This window comes from Trichoderma atroviride, chromosome 3, assembly GCF_020647795.1.
Source record: "Trichoderma atroviride chromosome 3, complete sequence".
NCBI lineage: Eukaryota > Fungi > Ascomycota > Sordariomycetes > Hypocreales > Hypocreaceae > Trichoderma > Trichoderma atroviride.
The window spans coordinates 590,643-606,222 of record NC_089402.1 but is presented as its reverse complement, the minus strand read 5'-3'; the positions used below and the strand labels follow the sequence as shown (position 1 = coordinate 606,222).

General features: G+C 47.1%; 4 protein-coding genes and 2 non-coding genes across 6 annotated transcripts; 4 read left to right on the top strand and 2 right to left on the bottom strand.

Annotated features, from left to right (window-relative positions):
• Positions 1 to 76: 76 nt before the first annotated feature.
• On the top strand, positions 77 to 172 carry TrAtP1_005422. The gene has a single exon. It is a non-coding gene; the product is annotated as a tRNA-Lys (tRNA).
• A 315-nt stretch (positions 173 to 487) lies between these two features.
• Positions 488 to 2,576, bottom strand: TrAtP1_005421 (uncharacterized protein). The gene has a single exon (XM_014089333.2). It carries the CDS (start codon positions 1,645 to 1,647, stop codon positions 832 to 834), a length of 816 nt encoding a protein of 271 aa, XP_013944808.2. The 5' UTR covers positions 1,648 to 2,576; the 3' UTR covers positions 488 to 831.
• Positions 2,577 to 3,179: 603 nt separating this feature from the next.
• TrAtP1_005420 (uncharacterized protein) lies at positions 3,180 to 7,263 on the top strand. Its single transcript, XM_066112694.1, has 2 exons — positions 3,180 to 3,809; positions 3,874 to 7,263. The coding sequence occupies exon 2, from the start codon at positions 4,475 to 4,477 to the stop codon at positions 7,178 to 7,180; it is 2,706 nt and encodes a 901-aa protein (XP_065968779.1). The 5' UTR covers positions 3,180 to 3,809; positions 3,874 to 4,474; the 3' UTR covers positions 7,181 to 7,263.
• A 1,667-nt stretch (positions 7,264 to 8,930) lies between these two features.
• On the top strand, positions 8,931 to 9,004 carry TrAtP1_005419. The gene has a single exon. It is a non-coding gene; the product is annotated as a tRNA-Asn (tRNA).
• A 766-nt stretch (positions 9,005 to 9,770) lies between these two features.
• Positions 9,771 to 11,515, bottom strand: TrAtP1_005418 (uncharacterized protein; the record flags this gene model as incomplete). Its single annotated transcript, XM_014089337.1, has 5 exons — positions 9,771 to 9,901; positions 9,966 to 10,086; positions 10,152 to 10,801; positions 10,875 to 11,257; positions 11,316 to 11,515. The coding sequence occupies 5 exons, from the start codon at positions 11,513 to 11,515 to the stop codon at positions 9,771 to 9,773; spliced, it is 1,485 nt and encodes a 494-aa protein (XP_013944812.1).
• Positions 11,516 to 12,422: 907 nt separating this feature from the next.
• TrAtP1_005417 (uncharacterized protein) lies at positions 12,423 to 14,860 on the top strand. Its single transcript, XM_014088971.2, has 3 exons — positions 12,423 to 13,549; positions 13,600 to 13,623; positions 13,727 to 14,860. Exons 1-3 carry the CDS (start codon positions 13,390 to 13,392, stop codon positions 14,680 to 14,682), a joined length of 1,140 nt encoding a protein of 379 aa, XP_013944446.2. The 5' UTR covers positions 12,423 to 13,389; the 3' UTR covers positions 14,683 to 14,860.
• Positions 14,861 to 15,580: the final 720 nt, after the last annotated feature.

Sequence of the window (15,580 nt, the reverse complement as noted above, 5' to 3'; positions counted from 1 at the left end):
AATAAATCCAGGGACCTTCAACGAGCCGCATCGAGCTCAGTTGGCGATTCATGATTGGCTAATAGTCACGTGATTTGCCCGGCTAGCTCAATCGGTAGAGCGTGAGACTCTTATGAGGTACACGTTCTGTATTGCAATCTCAAGGTTGCGGGTTCGACCCCCGCGTTGGGCTTTTCCTATAATTCAATCTGCCAACTGAGATGGTGCGGTTATTTTTTGGCTTTTTTGTTTCCAGTTCTTCACCCAAACTTTTCTTTAGTTGAACAGAACATTCTGCTTTTTAAATGCACCTGTATTTAATCAATTCCACTCACTCACTGATGTTTATTAAATTTTTACTGCCCTATTAGCATGTCGTATGGTAAGCTCCCAGATTTCGCCGACTCGACTAAATCTATGCATCATGCACAAACAAAAGGGAAAACGGTCGTCAAAGGGTGGGCAGTTGCATTGGTTTAAGGCGTAATGCCAATTCAATCCATTCATCCATGACTTTAGTACAAATTCTTCCAAGAGCATCCAACTCTCATTCCCAAATCCAACAAACCCTGCGCCTATTCCAGCCAAGCATGTATTCGTACTGCTAGCCAATTCCGTGTCTGCGATCCTGTCGCAGTTGAGAAATAAAGAAAATGCCTTCTCTGTCGCTTGTTATACATGACACCCTTTGGTATGATCGTCGTTATAGTGGTTCCGTGCTGAGAAACTTTCCGCCCACAGGCGCTCTAGGTGCGCTTTTCATGCTCTTCCTCCCCATCATTACATAGACATTAAAGATTCATAACTTCCTCAGCATCGAGACCGCTGTGGTAGTCAAATAAAAATACAATATTACATCAGTATTAGTGTCACCAGCGCAGCGGCAGTGGCCAGCGTGGTGAACGTCTCGGCAAAATTAAATTTGACTGCCCTGCTGATTGCGACAAAGTCGAACGGGCTCCCGCCGCCGCTGCCTGGCTGTGCATTGGGATTGATCGGCCGTGTTGGTTTTGACGGCTCCTCGCTCGATGAAGAGGGCTTCTCAACACTTGTTTGCGAGGTTTGTGTAGCGGATTCGATCGCCGAAGTAGAAACAGCCACTGATGTGATGCTGTGATCCGGTGTGGCGGATGCTGCCGTACTTGACGCCGCTTCGGTAGAAACCGGTTGTTGCGTTGATGTCACTTGAGATGCACCATCTGAGGTGCTCTGAGGTGTAGGCGAAGCTTGTGATGGCGGTGATGTTTGTATCGTCGAAGTCTGTATCGTCGAAGTCTGTATCGTCGAGGTCTGTAGTGTCGTCGCAGGAGAAGGAATCGGCATTGAAGCTGGTGTATTCGTCTTGCAGACAGCAGCCACTAGATTGCCATTCTGTATTTGCTGAAGCAGAGGATTGTTGGCAGTGCTGGCTTTGGCGCACAAGGATCGCACTGTAAACTGCACTGCTTGTAACCCCTCAACGCAGGTCTCTGAACATGTTGCGCCTCTAGCGAAATCATTTGCGGTGCATCCTCGAATCGGTGCGTTGTATGCATATATGCACGAAAGAGGCGCTGGAGAGGCCAGGCCTTCGAAACTGGACAAGGTCAAAAGAGCTCCGGATGCCGTGCCGATTAGAAAGACGAGATGTGTGAGGCTGAGTTGCTGCATTGCACGATATCTCGTCATTGAGATGTGAGTCGTCGCTGATATGCTTCTTATTGAGGTAGCGTCAAGGCCGTAGTGTATGTGCACAACAATTGCCGCCAAGATGGGTCGTCCAGTGAATTATAAGCTGCTTTGCTTTAGCAGATGAGAAGCGAGACAGGCCGGCGTGAAAGATCTGGACAAGTTTTATTATTTATGACAGCCTCTGGAATGACCAAATGTCTCTCTCTCTTGGTCATGCTTTCATGGAGCAGCCGGATCCGTGGGCAAAAGATGCGAAACACCACTTGTCTCAGGCCCTTCTTTGATGACGCCAACCAGGCGCCATAGCAGGAGCGATTGGCGCTTCTGGAGCCGTACGCCGGGATCAGTTTCCCATATCCGCCAGCATAATGTTTCCCTAGGCTTTTGACATGTTTCGATTGCCAACAGGGGCTTCTCATCGGGTAGTCGCGTGGCAGACAGGATGTCGGAAACTTGGCGAGAGCAACTGGAATGGCGATGGTGATGCAGGGGTCAAATGTACGAGATGCATGGAAGTCACCTGTACCTGCGAGCGCACAAAGCTTTGACACGTGCTCTTCATAATGATGGAGCCCGCATAGAACTGGCAATTTTCAATAAAGAAAAGAAATTCCTCTTCTGGAAAAATAATGAGCTGCTTTCTATCGTCTTACTGGTACTTGCGGGATGAATTGTGGGCGGTAGCATATAGGCAATCTGGAACATGGTGTTAGTTGAATGCGGCATACAATCCTCTGTAGCGAAAACACTAGGAATGCAATGAGCCCCTCTAATTGCCCTTGTTGCAAAGACAAAGAACGCCTCCACAATCGCCGGAGCCACGTTTACCCCAAGACTCGTCCCATCCGTCATCAATGCGAAACGCATCTCGAGTTCATGTGAAACAGCCTCCGCCAAACCCAGCCTCCGCCAAACCCAGCCTCCCGGGGCAAAAAAAAAAAAAAAAAGAGATAACCTTCTGGCCAAGAAAAAGGTACCACAGTCTCTCTGCCGCGGTGGCTTCGGCACGTCCCTGCTTAGAGCTGGTATTAGGTCGAACCACGCATCCACAGCAGCGCCACCTATGCCAATAAAAGGCCTGCTCCGTCTAGCGAAACCAGTTCTGGCGCACATCGCAACTTGCTAGAGAGACACTAAGGATTCACATCCTAGGTGGTGCGTGAGCTGGATCCGAGGACTTATTAGAGCATCAAGTGGCCTGTGTGACTAGTAGTACTTGTAGGACTTGTTGCCTGTGAGCCTAGGAAGACCAAAGGAGAGAAAAAACCATGGCGAAGCTTACTTTTCCGTTTCTTCGCTCCCACAGCTTCAGGCAAGTTTTCGCGACGCCTGTTTGCTATCGACCAGCACCATGTCCGATCTCGACGGGCAAGGCCTACGACCCCCGCGCCTTGGCACGTATCAACAGATCGTATCCTTAAAAAGAAAGCCTGTTCAGGTCAGGGCGGGGCCATATCATCAAGGTGCGCCTGCTGTGGTGCGGATTGGCGTTATACGAGATGCGAACGACGAAGCACTGACGGGCCTATAGCCGCCCAAACCGACGACCAAGCAGAAGTTGACGATGAAGACGATACTGTGTCAGCTCTAACACCCTATGGGTCTGATGCTGGAGTGGTCACAAACAGCGCGTCAACTACCACTCAGTATTTACCGACGCCTCCTGCTAAACCGCCACAGAGCTCTCGCTCGACTTTGTGGATGCCGATATGGCTTAGCCGAGGCGTTCTCGTCGCCTTTGCCATCACCTTTCTTTTGATGTTGTTAACCACCGCTTTGCTGTATCATTATTCTGAGCTGGGCAATGGCATTAGTTCACAACGAGAGGCAAACCATTATGGCTGGAAATATGGCCCTACCGCAGGTAAGGCGCAGACAGTCTCGCGAGAGAGAAGATTCTGTTTAATACTTTTGACCGCTGACTCTCATACTTCCAACTAGTTCTTGTTGTGGTGGGAGCTCTGTGGCGGCAGGTCGATTTCGCAAACAAGATACTGATGCCCTGGGAAGAGCTCAAGGCAGGCCCATCGCCAGCTGATAAGACGCTGCTCTTGGACTATATCTCTCCAATACTACCGGTTGGCCTCTGGATAGCCATCAAGAACAGACACTGGGCTGTGGTGATGTCTATGGTTGGCCAGTTGCTGATACTGGGCACTGTCCGTATTTCATTTTCTTTCCCCCTCTACCTCTTTCTTGGCCAGTTGCTAACCATTCTGCCAGACGATTTTCTCAACCGGCTTTCTCATACTGCAACCGACTACTTTGACCAAGACCGACGAACATTTCCAGTTATCGTCCAAGTTTCAACTTAGCCAAACTGTAGACCCAAAAAACGCTTGGGCCGTTGGCGCTGGCCCAGCGCAAACGTACTATGGGATCAACTTTTACGGACTGCGTTTCCCAGCCGGAACTAGCCAAAATTTCGTTGTACCCGACTTCCAACTGCTGTCAGGCGCCGCAACTGGTTTCGATTATTCAGTTTCTACGGATGGCCTCCAAGTCAACTATGACTGCGAACTTCTCCCAATTACAAATGGTTCAACAGCGTACATGCCATGGCGAAGCATTATGGCTCCCTTTATCGTTGCCAACGTTACCACCAAAGATTGCGAAATTAAAGGAGTAACTCTGGCTGAGGGTGCTGATCATAGCTACTATCACGACCCAAACGCAACACAAAATTACCAGGCTCGGTTCGACCTCTATCCCTGCAACATGGATTGGGACTTTAGCACAGGTTATATACAACCGGACAATATGACTCTTGAAGAACGGATATACAATCCCAATAACGACAATCGCGTGTTCATGTCGGTGGCTGATGTTCGCATCTCGCCATCCGACCGGCCCAACATGTACATGTATCTCCACAACGTCACGACTGCTCTTTGCAAACCTACTTATGAGCTCCGCCAATTCAATGTCAGTGTTCCAAGCAACGTCAATGGATCTGCTCAAGCTCTTGTCTCGAAAGCACCTGCCAAGAAACAGATGCTTCAATCGTTCCCTCCAGGAGCACTGGCCATGGCAGTCACATACTCTACTAATCGCTGGGATTTGGGTACCGGGGGGAATCGACTATGTTCTATCGACCACTGTGCCCACATTCTTTCAGCTCATGACCAAAAAGGCTGGGTTCCAATCCATTCGAAGCTTCATGGATCCGAAACTCCTCATCAGTACAGGAACCCAAGTTTTCGAGGGGATTGCCGCTCAAGTATTGCACGAGCTTGTCGTTCAGCCAGCGAAGCGTAATACTACCGGAAGTATTACATACACAGAGCAGAGATTGCATGCGAAAGCTCTCTCGACCGGATTCATGTGCAGCTTTCTTGGACTGCTGGTCATATTGTCTGTGACCATGATATTCGTCCGCCCCAGCTTTTCAGCACCCGCCAAACCAGTAGCAGCCTTTTCGACGGCTACTATACTCGCATCGAGCCCTGAACTTGACAAAATCCTAACACCTATGGGGCATTTGAGCAATGACAAGTTACAACAACATCTTAGAGACTACCGATTTCGAGCAGACCATGTCCCTGATTCTCATTCAGGTATATGTATTGAACCAATCCGACGGAATGAAGGGCAAACATACGTCAACAACGTGACAGAACAAAGCCAACTCCAAGTGCCTTCATGGATGCCAATGGCCAGCACCACTTGGTTTCTTGTTCTTGCGATTTGTCTCCCGCTGGCTGTTATTGCTTCACTGGAAATTGTTCAGCATTTTTCAGACACAAACAATGGATTTATCAGTATTAACAAATCGAGTGCACTTGCATTCGCCACGTACATCCCTTCAGCCGTCGCACTTGGGGTGGCTGGTCTCTACTCTGCTATGCAAATGATGACGGCAATTTTTGCGCCATTTGCTCCTTTAAAGAAAGGAACAGCCAATGCGAAAAGGACAGTTGAGCTGAGCCTCGTTGCCCAGCTACCTCCTCATTCTTTATTCTTATCGCTGAGAACAAGGAACTTTGCAGTAGCCATCGCACTATTTGGAAGCTTTGTTGGAAGCTTTCTAACTATTATTGTATCAGGCCTATACAGCGTCATCGAAGTACCAATTGTCCAAACTGTTGCACTTCAGCAAGGCGATGTGTTCAACTTTACCAACGTTGACCTTTCTCTAACGGATAACGAAGCTACTGCCATTGATAACTTGGTGGAATATCTGGGCTTGAATAGCACACAGTGGACGCACGGGAATCTGGCCTTCAATGTACTCCAGCAGAACGCCACCCTCACGATGAATTCAAGCGCAGACGTGCCACTAACAGTCAATGTACCCGCCGTGAGACCATCGCTGAACTGCACCTCGATACCCAATTACCTTCGTGAAATCACAATATTCGATCAAGACAATGAAGAAAGTGGTTCAATGGGGTTCAAAATGCCTGGGCAAAACGCCATGGTGTCTCCCGAGGATGGCTATATTTGGGTCGGCGTTAACACTACTCTGGAACATGCCGAGTGGTGTGAGACTGCTCCCAAGGATCTGAAGAGCCAAGAACCATGGATGCAGTATTTCCTCCTTCCCAACGATACAAGCATGGCCTATGTGGGTAAGGCCTCCGTCCTCATGTGGGATGGCGGTGTAATATTCGGTGATGGAGCGGTAGACACAAACCCACAGTCGGGAGAAATGGGTAGCGGGCTCGATCAAACCGACAACGGGTGCCCAACATTTGCCGTAACATTCGGTCAGATGAAGGTGAAGAAATCGGGCACGGGATCCAAGCGCAAAATTTCCGGCTTCGAGCAAGATCTCGCGACGCTCATCTGTTACCAAAATATTGAGCAGGTCATGACCAATGCAACATGGCAACTTCCCAATTTGTCTTTTGATCCCGCCCAGCTTCCTATAGCGAACGAGAGTACGGCGAGATTCTTGAAATCAAGCCGCGGCAGTGAACGGTTTCCCTTTTTGCCGAATGCCTGGTTAGATACTCTCAGCAATCCGCGATTTAACCAGACAATTCCTGGCCCGAGCAATTCCAACTCATCGAATAACTACATTGATAATTTTATTGAGGCCCTAGTTTTGACGAAAGACGGCCAACCGGCAAGTAAGCTCGCTGGAGCTGAAAATGTCGAAAATCTCAGAAACGCCACTCAGCGCCTCTACGGGACATATATGGCTCAGGCCATTTCTCTAAATATGCGAGACAACAGTACTATTAAAGACCTGCCTACGTATGACGGCCTGGTTACAACATCTGGCAATCAGAGGCTGCAGCAATCTCGTGGGTCTAAGATTGCGCTCCAGGTTGTACTCGCAGTGATGGTGGCGTGCGCTATTGCAACGAGGTTGCTTTTGCCAGTGAGAGACGTGTTGCCGCATAATCCTTGTTCGATTGCTGGAACGGCGACGCTGATGGCTGGCGGAGAGATGATCTCTCGAATTGGTGACGAACAGATGGATATGGATGATTTGCTTCACAATGGGCAATATAGCTTGAAGTGGTGGCGAAATGAGAAGGGCGTAGAGAGATATGGTATTGACTTGGAGCCGTCTTTATAACAGTCTGAGCGCTCCATAATAGGAGTATTGTAAAGTATTATTAAACTGATTAATCAAGTGAGAGCCGTGATGCCTCAAGACACATAATTTACTATATTTTAAGTTGCATCCACTGGTCGGTATGATCTAAAGTTGATGGACCCCGGCGGAACAAGATCTACTAGACTGCCTAGATCCCCGGCCTTAATCTTATAGAGTGAACTATCATCCACCCCCCAAAATTTTGAGTCTCTTTGTCCTACTCTACGTAATTTGAGGGCACTGCACCTTTACATATACTATCCAGAAATTGACCTGATCATGGCGTATAAATACCGGCAAAACAGCACAAAAGTTTAACAAGGCCAGGTTGTCCGCAATACCTTAGACTAAGAGTGGTACGATGAACCGAATGTTTATACATAGTCATGATAATTTGGAGCAATCATATTACATATTTGCCAGTGTTGTCTCCTTCGGCGCATGCTGCATTATCCTTGTTGACAGCAGCAGTCGCGCATGATTGGCTGCTGGGTGGTGTTTCGTCCTGTGAGCGGCGCTTAAACTGGAAGCTCGGCGACAAATCAAGCAATGGGCGGTTATTGATACAGCGAGCAAGGGTAAATCATCATTTGTTAAAACAAAGAATAATACCAATTCACTGCTATTCCAAACTCTTTATCCTTTATTTTTTTTTCTTTGTAGGCATTTTTACAGCGGCTTTCTTTGTTACCTCTAATGTTCAGCGGATGGCGCTTGCGTATAGGCCTTTTGCCTTCTTTTTCTTAGCGACATTCACTTTTCTCTGAGAACACAAAACAAACCACGCCTTCACTATGCGGTTGCTCTTCTTGCTACACACTCTCATTTTATTCGCCAGGCCCTCCTCTTCGACCGCCATTGTCACCGTTACTGCCGCCCCAGCGATTCCCTCCAATGAGCCCTCCTACTCCATCGCTTCATCTTTTACATCAGCAATCCTTAATTCGACAAACACCTATCGACGCCAATACAACGCCTCTTCACTCTCTTGGAATACTACGCTTGAGAAATTCGCCACATCATACCTCCAGTCAGACACAACTTGTCGCTTTGCTCATTCAGGTGGCCCTTATGGAGAGAACTTGGCTATAGGGTACCCTAATGCCACGGCATCGGTGGAAGCGTGGGGGAACGAGGAAGCAAAGTATAACTTCAACGACCCTGGTTTCTCGGAAGAGACGGGGCATTTTACACAGCTGGTTTGGAAGACTACGACGACTGTGGGATGTGGGAGGAGGTTGTGCGGGACTAAAGGTTGGTTCGTGGTTTGCGAGTATTGGCCAAGGGGAAATGTAGGAGGAGAGTACGCGAAAGAGGTGGATAGGAATATAGATGGGGGAGGAGGGACAAGATTGAGTAGTCCTATAGTTGCGGCTATAGCTGTTGTGGTGAGTTTGGTTCAGTGTTGTGTGATAATAGTAGTGGTTTGGTGGTTTGGAACTGCCAAGCTGTGATGCTGTCAACGGACCAGGAGGTTTTGTTTAATTAATGTACCTGATCTGCGTCTTTTCATGCAATTAATAGATACTGTCGTGCGATTGGTATCGCAAATATTCTGGAGATCATAGATGGTATAAGAGCCCACGAGGAAGCATCTAAGTGATGGCTTATTTTCATCTCATATTTTGTCATCTACCTATCAGGGCCATCAGGCTCGAGTTCATGCCATCTCGTGCAAAGGAGACTCAAAATCTGATTTGCGTCGACGTCGTCCAATCAAAAAGCTCATTCCTCTGTGGCGCAATTGGCTAGCGCGTCTGACTGTTAATCAGGAGGTTGGAAGTTCGAGCCTTCCCGGAGGAGATGAATTCTTTTTTGGTCTCTAGTTGTAATCCATTTTACGTAAATGACTCAAAGCATCTGACTTTGTACTAATTTGTAAGAAGACCATGATTTGTAAGTGCCATTTCTGGGAGTTCCGTGGCAGTTGCTAATGGTATTTCGCTAGTGTGCCTGAGAAACCAATGGACTTACTAGCCGGCTGGGTATTAATAGAGTTGCCGAATTGCCAGACTACCGCGGCCCAGTTCAATAATCAGGGACAAAATTACTGACAATGTCTGTTTTTTAACTTGGCTTGCATCTTACGTGCATAAGCAAACTATTACATCGAGAGAAATAGCTGAAATGATTCACATACCAAGAAATTTAATACTATGGATGGCTGACTCGAGTAACTAGAGTAACGGCATATGGCAATCTAATCCATAAATCGTTCCAAACGCCATCGTCGTAATAACGATTGTTGATTGACCCATCGTGAGTAAGATTGTTAAATGACAAAGCAAGATGAGTAATTCTGCACAAATATAGTCTACGGCTCTGAACTGTGTGGTCTAGTTTATTCACGAAAATTCGATGACCTTGATCTAAATTTACGTAACAGTCGCGGCCCTCTAAATGAAGATCCTCGGCTGTCTAGGCAAATTATTGGCAGTTAGTTATTAATATCTATACGTTCTAGCTCTAAGTGCCTCTTGGTATGATTACGTTTGCAAACTCTATCTGTCGTCTTCATCACCACACAAATTGCTATCTCCTTTATCTTGAAGAGATATCATGGTTACTCTTAAAGAGCGAAGCGTGTCTTCTGCCGGATCTTTGAACCGAACCTAAACAGTAGCCAGGGGATAGGAATCAAGCCAATGGCTATGAAACCAAGTAGACTGGCGGCCCATTTTGTCGTCAACGTATCATACACTAAGATTAGGCGTTAGTTTGCAGTCTCCTCAAGTGTTGACATCAGTTATATACTAAGACGTACTTTGAATGATGAAAAGCGGAAAGGCGGCAGCAAAGATGTAGCGTGTAAAGGCATTTGCAGAAAGCGCCGAAGCTCCATACCGAGCGCCATAGCAGTCAATCATATAAGTTATACTGGTTGCCTTGTTTCAGAGGACTTGTTAGAACTAGGGGTACCGATATAAAAACAAGAGAGAAGGAGACTCACAAAGATGCAAAGATTGCCCCAGTTGAATGGGATCAAAGCAAGAATCGGGCTTATCCAATGTACACTAGGGCGGGCAGTCCAAGCAAACCAAAAAAGGCCAATGGCAACTCCAAAACTTCCCATGAGTGCTGGATAGAGACGCTCTTCTGGAGGTATATGGCCCGTTTCACCCCTTTCTCGTGCCTCAGCGCACTTTCGTGTATAGATGAAGCGGTCGCAAAGAACGTTCGTCAGCGTTGCTAATAACGCGCCAATTCCTAGAGCGATAAAAACCAATCCATTCTGGTGAGAATTGAAGTGGTATGTTTCTTGGAAAACAAGTGGTATGGAAGCGAAGAAGGCGTATAGCACAGCAAAATCGAAGCCAATATAGAGACTCAGGAACAAGACGATGGGTTCGGTAAATAGAAGCTGCAAAGGCCTCACCAAGGACTCGCTTGCCCATTTGTGTATAGCACCCCAGCTTAACGTAGGCATCTTGATTCGGTAAGACGGGTTTTCTTTCTTCATTTCGCGCTCGAGAATGGTCTTTTTGTAGGTTTCACTCATACCAAGAGCAAATACACATGTCGCGACGCCCCAGAAGACAGAGACCCATTCGAGCCACCTCCAGTTTAACCGTTCTATGACGAAGCCACCTATGATTGGAGCTGTTAAGAGTTAGCACTACGAGATGTACAACATGTATTTTTGAAAGGTCAATAATTTTGAATGCCGACTTACCAATGCATGGCCCCATAAAAGGAGCCATAACGAAGAGTGCTGTCGATGGTCCACGACGTGCGGGCGGCCACATATCTGCCATTGTTCCACCACCCACGCTCAATGCTGGGCTTCCAAATACACCGGCGAAGAAGCGGCAAATCACAACTGAGGCAATGCTTTTGGAGACCGCAGCACCGATGAGAAAGAGCGTGGCGAGGGGTAAGCCCAGCCGATAGACAACCAATCGTCCTGCCGTTTCACTGAGAGGTGCTCCTATCATAGGTCCGAATGCCAGTCCGAGGCAAAAGAGCGAGATACCGAGCAATGAAACCGTTTCTGATACGTGAAATCTTTCTCCAGTTGCTTTTGCCCCTGGTGCGTAGGCTGAAGACATGTAAGTGCTATCGGAGCGGCAAGTTAGCTGGACCATGGCCATGTGTATGTCTACTTATTACTTACACCGTAAACGCGTAGAGGGCTACGCAGACTGTATGGTACATCCGCTTTCCATCGCTCCAGTTGTATGGATTGCGAGGATCATCTTCCCACTCTAGAGCATGGCTGCTTTCTGGAGCACTTTCCGGATCGCTCGAGGGAAAGGAATCATCTTCCTTTTCGCCACGCGGTGCATCCTCTTTGATGTCCTCTATAACATCCATATTAACTCGTGACTTGAAAGGCAGCCGGATCGTAGGTCACTAATCAAATTCTTAAAGAGCTTTGCCAAGATCATAAAGGCAATATGTTTTATACAAAAAAAGAAAGCCAGCGGTGAAGGATTCGGAACAACAGACGCCGGCTCTTTCTGTCCCTTGCAAAGAGCTTCGGCAGATTTCCGCTGCTAAATCCAAGCCCTGAATCACATAATACTCTACTGTAATGGGCAATAATTGGCATCTTTAGTCTTGAGGGGATGGCCTAATTATCTCCACAGTTATTTCCTTCGGCAATTATGAAGCATTCGGGTTGCATGACAAATCTTTTACCCAAAACAGGCTACCAACCGAGGTAAAAAGTGTTGATATTAATCATCTTTTTCGCTAAATGATCTGGGGAGGGATCGCTATAATCGATAGCAATGAATTGTTAAAGTCAAAATACTAAGTGGGTGCTGAAACGCTTCAGATACACCGGTATACATGCATCACACATACTCGGTACTTGATGCGTTGAGGCGCTATCCTTTCGCTTTCTGCTATTAACCAAGCACCTGCCATTTCACTACCTGCTCAATAGGAGAGCAAACAAGTCAAAATCCGATAGCCATGAGAGCAGAGCTTTAGAATTAGATATGCTATCAAAAGAATTTTTGTTATAAAAGGTGGTATCTTCTGTGAAGCGTTTGTTTTACCAAACAGAGCATGTCTTGGTCAGATTGCTGGTAAGGATAGACATTACTCAGCAGGATTGTTAAGGTGGAACCGCTCATACAAGCCAACCTTGTGTCTGTTGCCACTGTATTAGGCGTCTTCTGGAATAATGGAAGGGTTTGTTGCGTACTAGGTATTCCTTATATGAACACTCTTACGAGCTCACCAGCGCAAATGAATAGATTACAATGCATGGAGTATACGCATGCAAATCGTGGAAATCTTTCTACAATTTCAATGGCTTATTCGCAGCTGTCTTCATAACTTCACTCTGGCGTCTTTTCTCTTTGTTGCTCCTCTTCTCGATCGCAGTAGCTTGAGAAGAGATGTTCGCGATGCCTTTTTAAGGCTAGACTCCCAGCCACGGATTGGTAATCAAAGCAAGTAAGACAAGAAGGAATGGATGCCTAAGGACTAGGTATAAATAGGCCAATGCTCCCTGTATTCTGCCTCACCAAAACTGTTGGTAAAGCCACCCGTACTACAGCAATACAGGAAGGACAAGCAAGGCGCTCTAGTGTAACCTGGATGGGTTGTATTTTGCGGGTGGACTGTTGTGCATGGAGTGCATGGAACAACCCGAGGAAGACAGGCGTCTCGAAAGCGGAAAAGATTACTCAATGCTGACCAGGGCCTAACTGTAGGCAGACAGCAAGAATGTGGAATACTTGTCCTCCTTGGTTGTAGGTGCAGAGGCTAGGTATTAGTGATGGGAAATCAATTCATTCCCTCGAGACGAGATTCGCTGCCCGGATCCGGGACTAACACGGATTTGTAAGAAATGGATGGAATACTATGCTTACTACAAAGCCTTGGTAAGGCGATGATGCATCGATCCGCCTAAACTAGAGCGCGCGAGTTTGGTCCGGCGAACAAACGGGGCATTTTAGCCATCACACTTCTTGATTTGGTTCAATCTGAGAGTCACGTGACTAAATTTCTCATAGCCATAGTCATCTATTAATAATCATGCTACGAATCATCGCGTGGTATAATTGTCCCTAGTGAAGCGAGAGAGACCTCGCTGAACTCTCAGCCTCTTAAATTTTACATCCGCATTCCCTTACGAAGAAGAAGCTTTCGCCACCTTATCAGTAGCTACACGACTTATTATTGATGAACTCCCCTCATCCCGTAACCTCTGCAAGCAAAGTAGCTAGACTATGTCGTCTTCATCGGTGACAGCGAAGAGGAAGCGCACTGAGGAATCCGACATGGAGAGCAGCGTCTCAGAATCAGAAATAGCCAATAAGGCAGATACCATACGTCCAGTACCTGAGAGTGAAGATCCAAACGGGAATCCGGAGCCCATAAGTGTATCAGGTGAGTCGAGGGCCCCCGTAATGTGAAGAACCTTCTAACCCGCATTATAGAAAAGAGATATCGAGATTGGCGCAGTATGTTCAACCCCCCTGTGTTTCCGATTCTAATGCTCTAGAATCTTCTACATGAATAATCCCTACTCCAGGTTCAACTCCATAATACTAACCAAGTGTGTAGAGAATGGATCTCCCCGTCGAGGCGTGTGTTTTGTATGCAATAAAGGGGGAGACCTAGCGGACTGCCACACCTGTCCTAGATCATACCACCAGCATTGTTTGGATCGACCTATGGAAACCTTCATGTATCGCGATAATTTCTTTTGCCAAGTCTGCCAAAAGCGACAATGGCATCAGCATCTACCGCCACTCAGCCCACCTCCATCTCCGCCCCCAGAGAAGCAGAGGGTGGCTCTACCCAGTCACAGGCCAAATACACAGCCTAATAATGAAACCTCGCTACCTTCGACGTCACCCGCTCCAGTGTCAAATTCACCAGCTCTCACTCCTACTCCCGCCCATGCTCCGGCTCCTGCTCCGGCTCCGGCTCCTGCTCCTGTACCAGCAGTCCAGAATTCTCAGGCCACGGCACCGACGTCTTTCACCTGGCTATCCCAAAACCAGTACACCACTCCAATCGCTCGCTCAGGCACGATTCCAAGCCCGCGAGCTTCAACGCCTCTTTCGGGTGTAATCAACATGTCGGGCGTAGGCCGCGGGATGGTAGCCGGCCCACGAGGCCCTCGGTCACGCTTTTCTACCCTACCAGCCGAGGTAGATGATGCAGTCTCCCTACTGCTTAGGGAATTAGAGTATCTTGGTGATGCCAGACAAAAAATCACCCATCTCGAAGACGTGATTGTGAGACTACAGCAAGACGTCAGGATCAATGAGAACGCTCTCAGGTTGGCGCAGCGCAATGCTGCTTCATCAAATTCGCGCAATTCGGAGGGCCTACGAACGGAGAATGAAAAGCTGAAGAAGGAAGCTGAGGATATGCGTCGATTACTAGCTGATGAAAAGTCTCGGTCTCATTATTACCAGGCAGATGCGGAGTACTGGAAATCACGAGCTCAGACTAAGCAGACAGAGTTGGAGGAGCTACGAGGGAAGCTGAAAAACTTACTGGGGGGATAAACTCGCAGAATTATCTAATGGAGGTTTGCCATTCTACATGTATATAGGGGATAGCTGGCACGCGTTTGGCATGGCGTACGTGGGTCAATGATACCAATGCTTATTGGTATCGTTATTTGCATCATGATGTATTATTGATCATAGATATTGTAATTCTTTCAAGACATCACTTTCTGAGCTATATGAATTAAGTAAAAGATTTATGCTCGGGGGCACTATGGCTCACTGGTTTGCTTTGCCTCCTAATTACCGCGTCTTGCCACAACTTCGGGAGAGCTCATCGATGCCGAGATTTGCTAGCTTGAGTCCGTAGACAAGCCAAGTTAAACTCACATAGGACGAATCATTCATGAGAGATGCATAGCTCAAACGCCATCAAGGAAAGGGGCAGCATATACATATATAGCTGCATAAGAATCAGCAAGACGCTTGGCATGCATCTTTTTATTTCGCTACTTTATTGCAGTGGAAAGTAAATACCTGTTTGACATGACACAGAAGGAGATCAGTTTTGGATCAATGACTAAGGGGACATATTACTCGTCACTACTCCACATAGCCAGTGGCAAACGCCCTTTTCTTGTCAATAACTCAGGATACTACACTAAACAAACTACAACGGATTGAACTATACGATTTATCATCATTGAAAAATCTTATATCAGCCTTGTCAATAGATTTTCGTGCTTGCTCTGCCATTAAGTTATACAAATATCACCAGTGTCTTTAGGGCAAATGGACATCGTATAAGCAACATTTCCTGTGAGCAAATCGAAAAACATGTATGTAACTGTCTACTAGCTCTGTCGTTGCAGTGTGACGACGCAGAAGTGGATGTTTGAAAGGAGAGAGAACTGGTTATTGTCTCGTGCCCAAGACAGTATACGATCTTACCACA

Coding starts and splice junctions, on each gene's coding strand:
- TrAtP1_005421 (XM_014089333.2), bottom strand. CDS start 1,647: ATGACGAGATATCGTGCAATGCAGCAACTCAGCCTCACACATCTCGTC.
- TrAtP1_005420 (XM_066112694.1), top strand. CDS start 4,475: ATGTTCGCATCTCGCCATCCGACCGGCCCAACATGTACATGTATCTCC.
- TrAtP1_005417 (XM_014088971.2), top strand. CDS start 13,390: ATGTCGTCTTCATCGGTGACAGCGAAGAGGAAGCGCACTGAGGAATCC. Junction 13,550..13,599: donor GGAGCCCATAAGTGTATCAG/GTGAGTCGAGGG, acceptor CCCGCATTATAG/AAAAGAGATATCGAGATTGG. Junction 13,624..13,726: donor GAGATATCGAGATTGGCGCA/GTATGTTCAACC, acceptor CCAAGTGTGTAG/AGAATGGATCTCCCCGTCGA.